The sequence below is a fragment of the Sorex araneus genome, chromosome 4, assembly GCF_027595985.1.
Source record: "Sorex araneus isolate mSorAra2 chromosome 4, mSorAra2.pri, whole genome shotgun sequence".
In the NCBI taxonomy this organism is placed as follows: domain Eukaryota; kingdom Metazoa; phylum Chordata; class Mammalia; order Eulipotyphla; family Soricidae; genus Sorex; species Sorex araneus.
The window spans coordinates 12,896,376-12,908,749 of record NC_073305.1 but is presented as its reverse complement, the minus strand read 5'-3'; the positions used below and the strand labels follow the sequence as shown (position 1 = coordinate 12,908,749).

Genomic DNA, 12,374 nt, shown 5'->3' with positions numbered 1-12,374 from the left:
ACCAACTACTGTTCAAATGGCAGCCCTACTAAAGAGGGAATAAGAAATAGGGGGAACTAATTTGAATAATACAGTTGATTTGATTCTCTCTACATGACCCAGCCTGTCAAGAGGTAAGCAGTATTTTGAAAGCGTTAGGGGATAATCCAGTGTTTAGGACTTAGGTCTAAGATACACCTGACTTAGGTTCCGTCCGGGTACCACCTGGTCCCCGAGCACCAGGGGAGAGAGCCCTGCTGGGTCACCCGGGTGATCCCCAGCATGCCATGGTGGCCGAGCAGCACTGCGTCCCAGGCCCCTCCTGAGCCACCAACCTAGCTGAGTGGGAATTGCTGGCGAGGACCCTGATATCCTGACCACCACGTGGGAGCTGCTCCCCCACCCCCAAATAAAGTATCGGTGAGATTTCTAATTTTCATACTGTCTTCAAACTCTGGAGTTTGGTTTTCACTTATTCTATTTCCAAATCCGGGTGCAAAATCCTCATTTGAAAGATTTGTTCTCTATCTTGATGTTATAAAATTAGCCTTTGAAATAAGTTGATTCTCATACACAACACATTATTCCAAGCATACTTTAATGGCTCTGGAAACAGGTGGAGACTTGATTTTTTTTTTTTAAAAGAGAAAAGAAAAGAAAACATCCAGTGGCTCACGGCACCAGTCAACAGTTCACACACAGTTCACTCAGTTCACACAGTTCACTCAGCGCCTTTTCCCAAAGCGGGTCCACAGCATGGCTGAGGCCCCCGGTGCACGACCAAGGGTCAGGATGATCTCCATCCCCCAAAGAGCACCCCCGGAAACCTCCCTGACAGTGAGGTGGAAAAGACGCACCCCGGGCTCCAAAAGAAGCCCTGGGGAAGCAGTGCAGACCCCGACCACGGGTAGAGGGTGGAGGCAAGTCGAAGGACTCGTCAGCAGTCACCCCACGTGCCGTCGCTCTGAAATGGAATTCAGAGAAGTGACGTGCGGATGCTTAACAGCTCAAGGGAAAAGTGGGTCAGGCCGTGAGGAGCACATGACCCCGGGCCCGAGCTCGAGCGGGGGGCATCTGGGCCGTGGGGGGCTGCGGAAGCTGGTCTGGGGTGGCGAACCGTCTAAAGCCCCGTCTCGAGCCACCTGGAGCCGAGACCGCCCACTGCTCTCCTACATGGCTTAAAACCTCCTCACCATGCACTGTGTTTTCTAGCAAACTTGAAACCGCAGATTCAGATTTGGTGCCGAAATACTTCCTGATGAGCGTGGAGAGGCTCACAGAGGCCTGCGGCCACCGGGCTTCTTCCAGCAGGGCAAACGGCCTCCGCAGGGCTGACCCGCCTGCCAAGCCGTGGTTAGGAAGGAGACCCCGGGCCGGAGCCACAGTCCAGCGGGGAAGGCTCTGAGTACGGAGCCGGGAGTAACCCTGAGCATCACCAGGTGTGACCCAAATAGCAAAAAAGAAAAAAGGAAAAGAAAGAAAGAAAGAAAGAAAGAAAGAAAGAAAGAAAGAAAGAAAGAAAGAAAGAAAGAAAGAAAGAAAGAAAGAAAGAAAGAAAGAAAGAAAGAAAGAGAAAGAGGGAAAGAGAACAGAGAAAGAAAGAAAGAAAGAAAGAAAGAAAGAAAGAAAGAAAGAAAGAAAGAAAGAAAGAAAGAAAGAAAGAAAGAAAGAAAGAAAGAAAGAAAGAGAAAGAGGGAAAGAGAACAGAGAAAGAAAGAAAGAAAGAAAGAAAGAAAGAAAGAAAGAAAGAAAGAAAGAAAGAAAGAAAGAAAGAAAGAAAGAAAGAAAGGGAAAGAGAACAGAGAAAGAAAGAAAGAAAGAAAGAAAGAAAGAAAGAAAGAAAGAAAGAAAGAAAGAAAGAAAGAAAGAAAGAAAGAAAGAAAGAGGGAAAGAGAACAGAGAAAGAAAGAAAGAAAGAAAGAAAGAAAGAAAGAAAGAAAGAAAGAAAGAAAGAAAGAAAGAAAGAAAGAAAGAAAGAAAGAAAGAAAGAGAGAAAGAGAGAGAGAGAGGGAGGGAGGAAAGAAAGATCCCATATGTAGTTTTAGAAGGGGGTGGTTAAGTCTTCCTTGAAGATTGATTTAAAGCTGCAATCCCCTGAGAGCCAGAAGTCGGAGTATTTTAGGCCAGTGCTTTAGTGCTAGTTGCTTTCATTATCTGGGATTTGGGTGCTAAGAAACAGCCGCGCTCAGCACCTGCACGCAAGACTGAACAGCCCCAGGACTGTCCGATCTCTTATTTACCTGTCACCCGGGTGACCCATGAAATTCCACACACCTGCATAAAGGGCCAAGATGCTCTTCTCTCTCTCTTTTTCATGGGGGGGCATACCCAGTGGTGCTGGGCTCCACCCTCCCCACTCCCCACCCCTGCAGGCCTGCACCCCAGCCCTTCGCCCAGGCCTGGACGCTCAAGTCTGCACCAGGAGAAGGTGATTGACCCGGGGCTCAGTTGCACGCCAGGGCAGGGCGGCTGCGGTGCCGCCTACACCCGGGCCCGCAGGCGCCGGGCCTGTTCCCGCAGCTCCAGGGCCGCCACGGCCGAGAGATGCACCTCGTCGGGCCCGTCGGCCAAGCGCAGAGTTCGCGCCAGGGCGTACCTGGGAAAACAAGGGCAGGGGCGCAGGGTTATCTGAGAGGAACACGGCCTTTCAGCGCCCTCGCGGGGCTTCCAGGCCGGCCGCCCTTCCTGAACCCCGGCCGGGCCGCCCATACAAACAGGCACAGGCCGGTCCAGGCCACCGGGCCCGGGGCCTTCCCAGAGAACATGGCTGCAGGCTGTCACCCCGAGGCGGACCTCGGAGGGCTCAGGGCGGGGGGGGGGGGGAGGGCGGGGGAGGTAGGGGGGCTATTCGCATCTTGATGGGCGAACGGGTTGCTAGAGCAAAGAGCTCTCGGGAAGAACTCATCTCCTGGTGACGGAGAGGTGACAGGGCACTGTCGCAGGCCGTGGGGACTCTTCTTTGGCCACACCTGGAGGTGCTCAGGGAGGATTCCTGGCTCTGTGCTTAGGAGTTCGAAGGGGCCCGAGGCAGTGCCGGGGGTCTGCTGCAGGCGTGGTCACTGCTTTGCCCCTGGACAGTCCCTCTGGCCCCACAGGGACTCTTCCTTCTTGACACCCTGTCTCCGAGATCTGCCCCTGGGAACTTCCTCCCCAGCTCCCCCCAGTTCCCACCTGAGCCCGATCCACACCCGCCTGCCACGCCCTCTTCCAGGGGGACCCCCCCTCGCCACCCACCCCACTCCGGGAGCCTCCAGCACAGAGCAGAGCGCGGAAGTCATCACCCTCACGGGTGAAACGTCACCGTACTCAGCCTCAGGGGCGCGCGCGGCAGGCGGGTCAAGGCATCTGCTAACACTGCACCGACCACGGGAAGGGTTCGAGATGACGGCCACTCACATGTTAGCCAGCGGCAAATCCTGGGACACGCCGGCACCGCCGCACACCTGGATGGCCCGATCGATGACTTTGCAGACGACCCGGGGGGCGGCCACCTTGATCATGGCGATCTACGAAGGCAAGGTCAAACGAGGGAAAAAAGGACACTCCCTTTCAGACGAGGCACGGCCCGCCTGGTGGAAACCGCGCTCGCTCTGTGGAATGACACGGGAGCTTGCCCGGGCGCCGAGCCCCACAGGTGACACACAGGCCTTGGCGAAAATGTGGCTCCGGGCCTGACTTCAGCCAAGTCCAGCCTGCTGGCCAGAGTCGGGTCTCCCCCAGGTCGAAGGCCCTTCCTTTGTGGTGACCTGCCTTATTTTTTTTTTCTTTTCTTTTTTTTTTTTTTTTTGCTTTTTGGGTCACACCCAGCGATGCTCAGGGGTTACTCCTGGCTTTGCACTCAGGAATTACTCCTGGCAGTGCTTGGGGGACCATATGGGATGCCGGGGATCGAACCCGGGTCGGCCGCGTGCAAGGCAAACGCCCTACCCGCTGTGCTATCGCTCCGGCCCAACCTGCCTTATTTTTAAGAGGATCTCAGGGAGCTGGGAGACCACATCCCTTCCTTGCCTCAGGAGTCAGAGAAGGAGCGAAAGGGTCTTGGCTGACCCGTTCCCTCTTGGCGATCGTACTGGCTTTGAGGACTAAGGAAGCGGTCACCTCCTTATTCCAACAAGGTGGCCGTGGGCAAGGGGTGCCTGTGACGAGGTGCTGACCAGGGGGCAAAGCTTCAGAGCCCCACAGTCACTCTTCACCCAGACGCCAGTGGAAAGGGGGGGGTCTCCCGAGAGCACACGGTTGGCAGAGGGGCGCAGTGGTACGATGCCACATCTGCCTAAACTGAGGCTTCCCTGCCCTGTTACGAGTCTCAAGAAGGCCGAGGATACGCTGTCCTGAATCTCAGCCCGGCAGCCCGGGAAAGGAGCCCCAGGATGGGACAGGCACTGAAAATTCTTTTTTTGTTTTGTTTGGGGTCGCACCCAGCAGAGTTCAGGGCTTACCCCCGACTCTGTGCTCAAGAGTAACTTCTGGCGAGGCTCAGGGCCCATCCTGGGGGCCAGGGATCGAATCCCGGTTAGATGTACGAGCCCTGCCCGCTGTATTATTTCACCGGCCTTGAAAGTCTTTATTTCCCACCTTCGGAGTGGCCCCCGCGCCAGGAAGCGGGAGATGCTCCTGGAGTGGGAGAAACTCGAGAAGGATGGGGCTGGTGGGGAGCAGGGGGGGTCTGGGGGCCTCACCTCCTTTCTGGCGCCGGCGCTGCCCAGAGTGTCGATGCTATGGGCAGCCTTCAGGGTCAGCAAGCGGATCTCCTCGATGGCGATGCGGCTTTTGGCGATCCAGTGGGCCACCACCTCCTGCGGGCGGCGGAGGGACATGCTAAATGTTCCACGTGGAACACAGACCTGCGGTTTACTCTCGCCGCCAGACTGTGCCTGGGCCTGGCTCTGTGTCTGTGCGTGTATATTTATATGTGTATTTTTATAGATTTTATAAATAGATATACACATATATATGTGTATGTATGTGTGTGTATATATATGTGTGTGTATATATATATATATATATATATATATTGGGGTGGGGGTCACACCCAGCAATGCTCAGGTGCTATTCCTGGCTCTGCACTCAGGAATCACTCCTGGCAGTACTCAGGGAAACATACAGGATGCCAGGGATCGAGCCTGGGCCAGCAGTGTGCAAGGCAAGCACCTTACCCACTGTACTATTGCTCCAGCCCCATTGCTGTATATATTTTTGAAAGGAAAAGTTGTTTGAATTTTTTTTCAAGCCTACTAGACAGAAGGATGCAGTTAAAACTTTAGAAGAGAACTTTTGTTTGCTCGGAAACACTCATTTTGGGGCTCACTGTCTCCAGTGAAAATGACTGTGGGATCAACTGCACGAAGGCTGAATGCTGCTTGCTAACCCTCCTGAAGGCTGACCACAGGGTCTCGAGAAACATGGATAAAAATGCCACAGCAGGGGCTGGAGCAATAGCACAGCAGGTGGGGCATTTGCCTTGCATGTAGCCGACCCGGGTTCGATCCCCAGCATCCCATATGGTCACCCGAGCACAACCAGGAGTAATTCCTGAGTGCAGAGCCAGGAACAACCTCTAAGCATTGCCGGCTGTGAACCCAAAATCCAAAATAACAATAATAATAATAATAACAAGAATAATAAATAAGTAAATAAATACAAATGCCACAGCAGACCCACCTGTCAACAATCTCCATGATCCCAGGACAGTTTCCATGGGGTGGGGGGAGGGGTGGCCCGGCAGCCCTTTGTTGTATTATTGTTTATTCAGCAAAAATGACTCTTTCCGTGGATTAGGGAACGGTTGTAGGAATTGCTTCACATGCATAGGCACATGTGACTACAACCAGTACTCGGAACAGTGGTACAAGCACAAGCAGGTGTGACTGCAACCAACACATGGAACAGTCTCCCATGCACAGGCAGATATAACTATACATGTGGGTGTAACTACAATCAGTTCTTAGAACAGTTGTACATGCACAGGCAGGTGTGACCACAATCAATCCACAGAACTGTCCGTTCTGTCCTGTCTCCCCACGAAACTCCCTCGCCCTGCACCTCCTTCTGCAGAGCCGTAATACACCTGGCTGTCCTTTTCCACCTGAGTTTTCTAAGTGAACTTGATAGTTGAATCCAAAGCCTACCACCGTATAGCATCCCAAATATATGGAGAGGAACGACTTAAAACAGCTGTAAGCAGGGGAGGTGATTGGGGGCGGGGGTAGAGGAAGCTGGAGTTCCTGCCTTCCACGAACCCTTGGGAAGATGAGTCGGAGGACTGACCACAGACCCACAGATAGAGACACAGCTCGGAGATCCTGAAATGCCTCGCGCCACAAAAAGCCATACAGGAAACACTGCCGCTAAATCGAGAGAGAAGATTGAAAATAATCCACAGGAATGTAAAAACAAATAGAGCAGAGGGGGCTGGAGCAACAGCACAGCGGGTAGGGTGCTTGCCTTGCACGCGGCCGACCCGGGTTTGATTCCCAGCATCCCATATGGTCCCCTGAGCACTGCCAGGAGTGATTCCTGAGTGCAGAGCCAGGAGTAACCCCTGTGCATCGCCAGGTGTGACCCAAAAAGAAAAAAAAAAAAGAGCAGAAATGACACTAGCAAGGTCAGTGGTCACCAGGGGCCAATGAGGGGGCGGAGGGAGAGAGAGTGGGCGTGCCACGCCGAGAGACCCCAGATCCTGTAGCCATGGCCAGACCCTTCTCCCCGCACCCCACACAAGTGACACTGTCTGGCTCTGATCAGTCCTAGACGTTTCCAGTGGGGGACACGGATGAAGGCCACCACGCCTCTCTACGCTCAACTTTTTTGACAGTTTGGTTTGGGGGCCACACTTGGCTGCTCGGGGCCTACTCCTGGCCCCGTGCTCAGGGGACCATAAGCGGTGTTGGGATTTGAACTCGGGTCAGCTGCTTGCAAGGCAAGTGCCTTCACCGCCTGGTTATCTCTCCGGCCCCTGTAGTTATTTCTTCACCTGTCTGTGAACCCATAATGTTCTCCCCAAAACCCATTTTTTTGTAAACATGGTACTGGCTTCTCGGTTGGCTGAGTGAACATCGTCTGAGTTTTCTCAACACTCGGGGAGGAAGGTGTCCTACTCGGGTATGGAGGAGACCTACACGGCCCTAGGTGTCAGGTATGGAGGAGACCCACACGGCCCTAAGTGCTGGCAGCAGCCAGCATCCGGGAGTGGGCGCTGACCTTGGGGGACTCGGAATAATACTCGCCAGGAGAGGCCGGAGCAGGAGACAGTTTGTGCTCTGATCCGTGCCACGGAAGTCCCCCCCGGCCCATTTCACGCTGGCCAGGCCTGTCTGCGCTGGCCCATTCTTCCTCGTGGGCCTCTGGTCTGTCCAGCCACGCGGGCTCTGAGCACTGCACCGTGCCCCCCAGTACAGAAAACCGGGGTTTCATCAGATTTGTCACCTGATCATTTCCTTTAGTTTTGTTTTGTTTGGAGCCAGCCATACTCAGGGGTTACTCTTGACTCTGCACTCAGAAATCACTCCTGACAGTGCTTGGGGGACCATATGGGATCGAACTGGGGTTCGCTGCGTGCAAGGCAAGTGTCCTACCCACTGTACTATCTCTCTGGCCCCAGCTGTTGTCATTTGTTTAGACCCTTTCCTACGCTTCCCCGGGAGTGTGAAGCCCGGGAGGGTACTGGGTTCTTGGTCCTGCTCCTCCTCCTACCTTCCCTCCAGACCCACAGAGTGTGTTTCAGAACCCCAAAGCAGGGGCTGCTGTCCTGGGTCATCCCTCCCCCCTCACCTGTCCTCCCTCACCCCTCTCCCCTCACCCCTCCCTCCTCACCCCTCCTCACTCACCCTTCTCCCCCTCACCCCCTCCCTCCTCCCTCATCCCTCTCCCCTCACCCCTTCTCCCTCACCCCTCTCCCCTCACCCCTCCTCCCTCACCTCTCCTCCCTCACCCCTCTCCCCTCACCCCTCCTCCCTCTCACCCCTCCTTCCTCACCCCCTCCTCCCTCACCCCTCCTCACTCACCCCTTCTCCCCTCACCCCTCCTCCCTCATCCCTCTCCCTCACCCCTCCACCCACTCCTCCCTCATCCCTCTCCCCTCACCCTTCTCCCTCACCCCTCTCCCCTCACCCCTTCTCCCTCACCCCTCCTCCCTCACCCCTCTCCCCTCACCCCTCTCCCCCTCACCCCTTCTCCCTCACCCCTCCTTCCTCACTTCTCTCTCCCCTCACCCCTCTCCCCTCACCCCTCTCCCCTCACCCCTTCTCTCCCTCACCCCCTCCTTCCTCACTTCTCTCCCCTCACCCCTCTCTCCTCATTCCTCTCCCTTCTTTCCTCTCTCCTCACTCTTCTGTCCTCATCTCCTTTCTCCTTATTCCTTCATTCCTCTCTGTTCACTCCTCATCCTCTCTCCTCACCGGCGCCTGGAATCCCTCAGGAGGCTCCTGAGGGCTGGCAGGAGCAGCCCCTGTCAGGGAATGGAATGTCACCCCTGACCGTCGGAGAAGGGAAAGGAGAAGCAGCTGGCCCCCCTCCTTTGGGACAGGAGCGCACGTCCCTGTTACTCCTGCCAGCTCTTCTCTCTGCCCGGTGCCAAAGGCAGGAAGTTTCCGGAGCCGGGAGACGTGTGTCCCCAAGGCCCGGGCTTGCTCTGCGGGACTCACGGGCCCTGAGAAGCAGGAGGGGGCTTCCCTCCAGGGCGGGCGTCCAGCTGCTTGCAGAAAAGATGAGCCGGACAGGAAGGCTTTGCGGGTGCCGAGGCGCCAGAGGCGGGCGTGATCCTGAACCAACACCAGCGTCAGCAGGAGCGGGGGGGGGGACAGGGGGGGCTCCCCGGCCAGGCCGCAGCGTCCCCCAGTCCCTCCCGACCTCCAGGGCTCCTGTCCCGGGCCTGAGCCCCCGGCGCCCCCACCCTCAAAGGATCCCCTGCACATGATCGGCAGGGGTGGGGCCACGGGCAGGCTGCTCCGTAAGAACCGCGTCACCTCGAACTCTCTGCTGCGCCCGCGAAGGGCCCCCCCCATGCCCACGGAGCCCCAGGCATCACGCCTGTCTGATGGTCTTAATGCACCCCATTTCCCAGACACAGACGATCACGACCAGCAGACAGCTGCTGAGAGGGGAACGCCGAGGGGGCGTCCGACTCTTCTCCCCGGACCCCGGGAAAGCTCGAGGGCTGCCCCCGGCTTGGGCTGCAGTGGCCAGCTGGCTCCTGAGCACAGGAACCGGGAGCAGACACTGAGAGCACCACACAGGCGTGGCCCAAACCCCCCAAATTACGCATGTCCCGCAGATGCAAGTAAAAGTCTCTCACCCCCGGATCTGATCTAAGACTAAATATTAAATTTTATTAAACATAAGTATTATTTAGTGAAGCAAGATGGTTTTTATTGAATGAAATTTATTTTGATATGGGGGAGGGAATGAGGGCAATATGTGCTTGGGAGAGAACATGGGGTACCCCTGAGTGAAGCCCCTAAGTATTTTGTTTGTTTTTATTTGGAGGCCAAAAATCATAGTCTTCAGGGCTTACTCCTGGCTCTGCACTCAGGGATCACTCCTGGTGGGGCTCGGGGGCTCCACAGGAGGCCAGGATGGACCCCAAATCCATCTGCTGCATGCAAGGCGGACGCCCCTACCCTGCTGTACCATCACTCCGGCCCAAGTGTTGTACTTTGAATAAACTTGCTCACACCCTTGAAAGGATTTGGTGGGGGGATGATCTGAATGCCCCGCTCTTCTTTTGAAGACCCCCGAAACCTGGACGCCTTCAGGGGTCACTCCCAGCTCAGGGCCGGCCACACACAGCACAAGTGCCTTCATCCCTCTCTCTAGCCCCCCACTTTTGTTTTGTTTTGTTTTGGGGTAACATCCGGCGGTACTCAGGACTTACTCGGGGATCACTCCTGGCAGTGCTCAGGGGACCACAGAGGGACCCAGAACTGTAGCAGCCCCGCTGTACTAAACACCGTATACTTGCCGCCTGCAAGGCACGATATTTTGCTCTGCCCGATGTACTATCTCTCCACCTTTCTATAAAAGTTTCCAAGGAAGCCTGAAACTGTAAATTCTTCGCCCTTTGGTAAGCCAGCCGAGCGTTTTATTATATCAAGTGACAGGTAAACCCGATTGGGCTTTGCAGACAAGACACTGAGCAGCTGTGAAGAGTCAAAACATCCCCAACCTGCCCCAAGGCACAGGCCCGTCACAGGTGCTCCTTCCTCCTCCCGCAACAGCCCCTCTCCCTCGCCCCGCCTCTCCCCTTCCACAGAACTGGGTGCAGTTCCTCACACCTCCACTCTCGCCTCTTTCCTTCCAGAAGGCCAAAGGTCAAATGAAGCCTCTTCCCGAATGGCCACCTCACTTCCACAGAGACGCCAGGAAACCCAGTTCTCTGGACACCGGCTTCTTAAACTGGGGGGTCCTGGCACTGAGTCAGGGGCGAGTGACAAGGGTTTGTTTTTTTTTTTAAATATCTTTTCAGGTCAACCTCACATGCTGGGGGAAAAGGCAGTTGGGATGGAGAAGGGACCATGAAGTAAATGATGGTTGGAGGGCCCACTCGGGATGGGAGATGCGTGCTTAAGGTGGACTGTGGACCAGACATGATGGCCACTTAGTACCTGTACTGCAAACCATAACACCCAAAGGGAGAGAGAGAGAGTAAGAGGGAATGTACCTGCCACAGAGGCAGGGGGCGGGGGATGGGGGGTGTGTGTGGCAGGAGGGGATACTGGGAACATTGGTGGTGGAAAATGTGCCTGGTGGAGGGATGGGGTGCTCGATCATTGTATGACTGAAACGTAATCACAGAAGTTTGTAAGTCTGTAACTATCTCACAGTGATTCATAATAATAATAATAATAATAATAATAATAATAATAATAAAATATCTTTTCAGGGCAGGAGCAATAGTACAGCGGGTAGGGTGTTTGTCTTGCATGCAGCCGACCTGGGTTCGATCCATGGCATCCCATATGGTCCCCCAAGCACTGCCAGGAATAATTCCTGAGTGCAGAGCAGAAATAACTCCTGAGCATTGCCAGGAGTGACACAAAAAGACAAAAAAGATATACAACTTTTGAAATAATTTCCTTGATGATTTATTTTCCATAAATGTCTAACTTGTAGGCCAGTTCGTGTGACCCACAGACCCAGAGTCACATCAACATGTCTCTAGTGACAAGTGGCCTGTGGGAAGAACTGTAGCAGCCCTGCTGCACTACCTAGAAAGCCACACGGAGATCTACCCCAGGACAGGACCAGAACCACCACACAACCCAGTGCTACTACTTCTTGGCATCTATCCCATCCCACCAAACACAAAACATTCAGTCATAAGAATATATGACACACTTAGTACAAGAACCAAGATAGGGAAACAACCCCAAATGCCCAACTCCAGTGAATCGCTGAGAAGTATGTGTACACACAATGGAATACCATGCAGCTCTGATCAAGAACAAAATCGTGCAATTTGAAGCAACATGACTAGAACTAGAGAATTCTAAGTCAGAAGGAAAGGGCCAGGTACAGAATGATCTCTCTCGCACGTGAGATAAAAGACACACAGCAAGGTAAGCCAGCAAAGACCCAAAGGGCGACAGAGCGGGGCACTGATCCACACAATTGAGTTGGAGAGGCTGGGGTTGGAATTGGGACCCTGGGGAGGGGGCTTGGGGGACACTGGGGAAGGACGTGGTGTGGAAATTGTGTGCATGAGAAACCACTATCAACAGTATAGTTAGCACTGTTAGCACTGTCGTCCCATTGTTCATCGATTTGCTCGAGTGGGCACCAGTAACGTCTCCATTGTGAGACTTGTTGTTGCTGTTTTTGGCATATCGAATACGCCACAGGGAGCTTGCCAGGCTCTGCCGTGAGGGCGGATACTCTCAGTAGCTTGCCCAGCTCTCCGAGAGGGCTGGAGGAATCAAACCCCGGGGTCCGGCCGCGTGCAAGGCGAACGCCCTACCCCGCTGTGCTATCGCCCCAGCCCTGTTGATATGGTGCTATTGTACCATATCAGTAGTATAGCAAACCACAGAGTCTCGATAAAGTAAATTTTAAAAGGAATAAATAGAAATGAAAAAACCAATAGGTGAGACACCCAGGAGATATCAGCAGCAGCCCTGCCCTGCCCTGGGGGTGAGTCGCAGAGCGGAAGGAGGTGACCCCCCCCTCCCCCCACCCTGCCCCCCCCCCCCGCCTGCACCTCAGTGCTGTGGGAGCAGGACCCGGGGGGACTTACATGCTCGTAGAGCTTCTTCTTGAAGGCCTCCCGCTGCTCGGCCCCGCCGGCACAGGAGCCCCAGCGCGCGCTCGGCCAGGCCCCACGGCTCTCATGCAGTGGTGGATCCGGCCCGGGCCCAGGCGGGCCCTGGGCGATTTCGAATCCCCGCCCCTTCGCCTGCAGG

The 12,374-nt window shown here is 54.9% G+C and overlaps 1 protein-coding gene across 1 annotated transcript in view; it reads right to left on the bottom strand.

The window, feature by feature from the left end:
- Window positions 1-2,057: 2,057 nt before the first annotated feature.
- Window positions 2,058-12,374, bottom strand: part of ACAD11 (acyl-CoA dehydrogenase family member 11) — an 84,927-nt gene continuing 74,610 nt past the window's right edge. Inside the window, 6 exon segments of the mRNA XM_055137155.1 lie at window positions 2,058-2,575; window positions 3,376-3,485; window positions 4,659-4,775; window positions 12,209-12,250; window positions 12,252-12,290; window positions 12,292-12,361. Of these exon segments, the coding sequence (XP_054993130.1) occupies window positions 2,461-2,575; window positions 3,376-3,485; window positions 4,659-4,775; window positions 12,209-12,250; window positions 12,252-12,290; window positions 12,292-12,361 (493 nt within the window). The 3' untranslated portion in view covers window positions 2,058-2,460.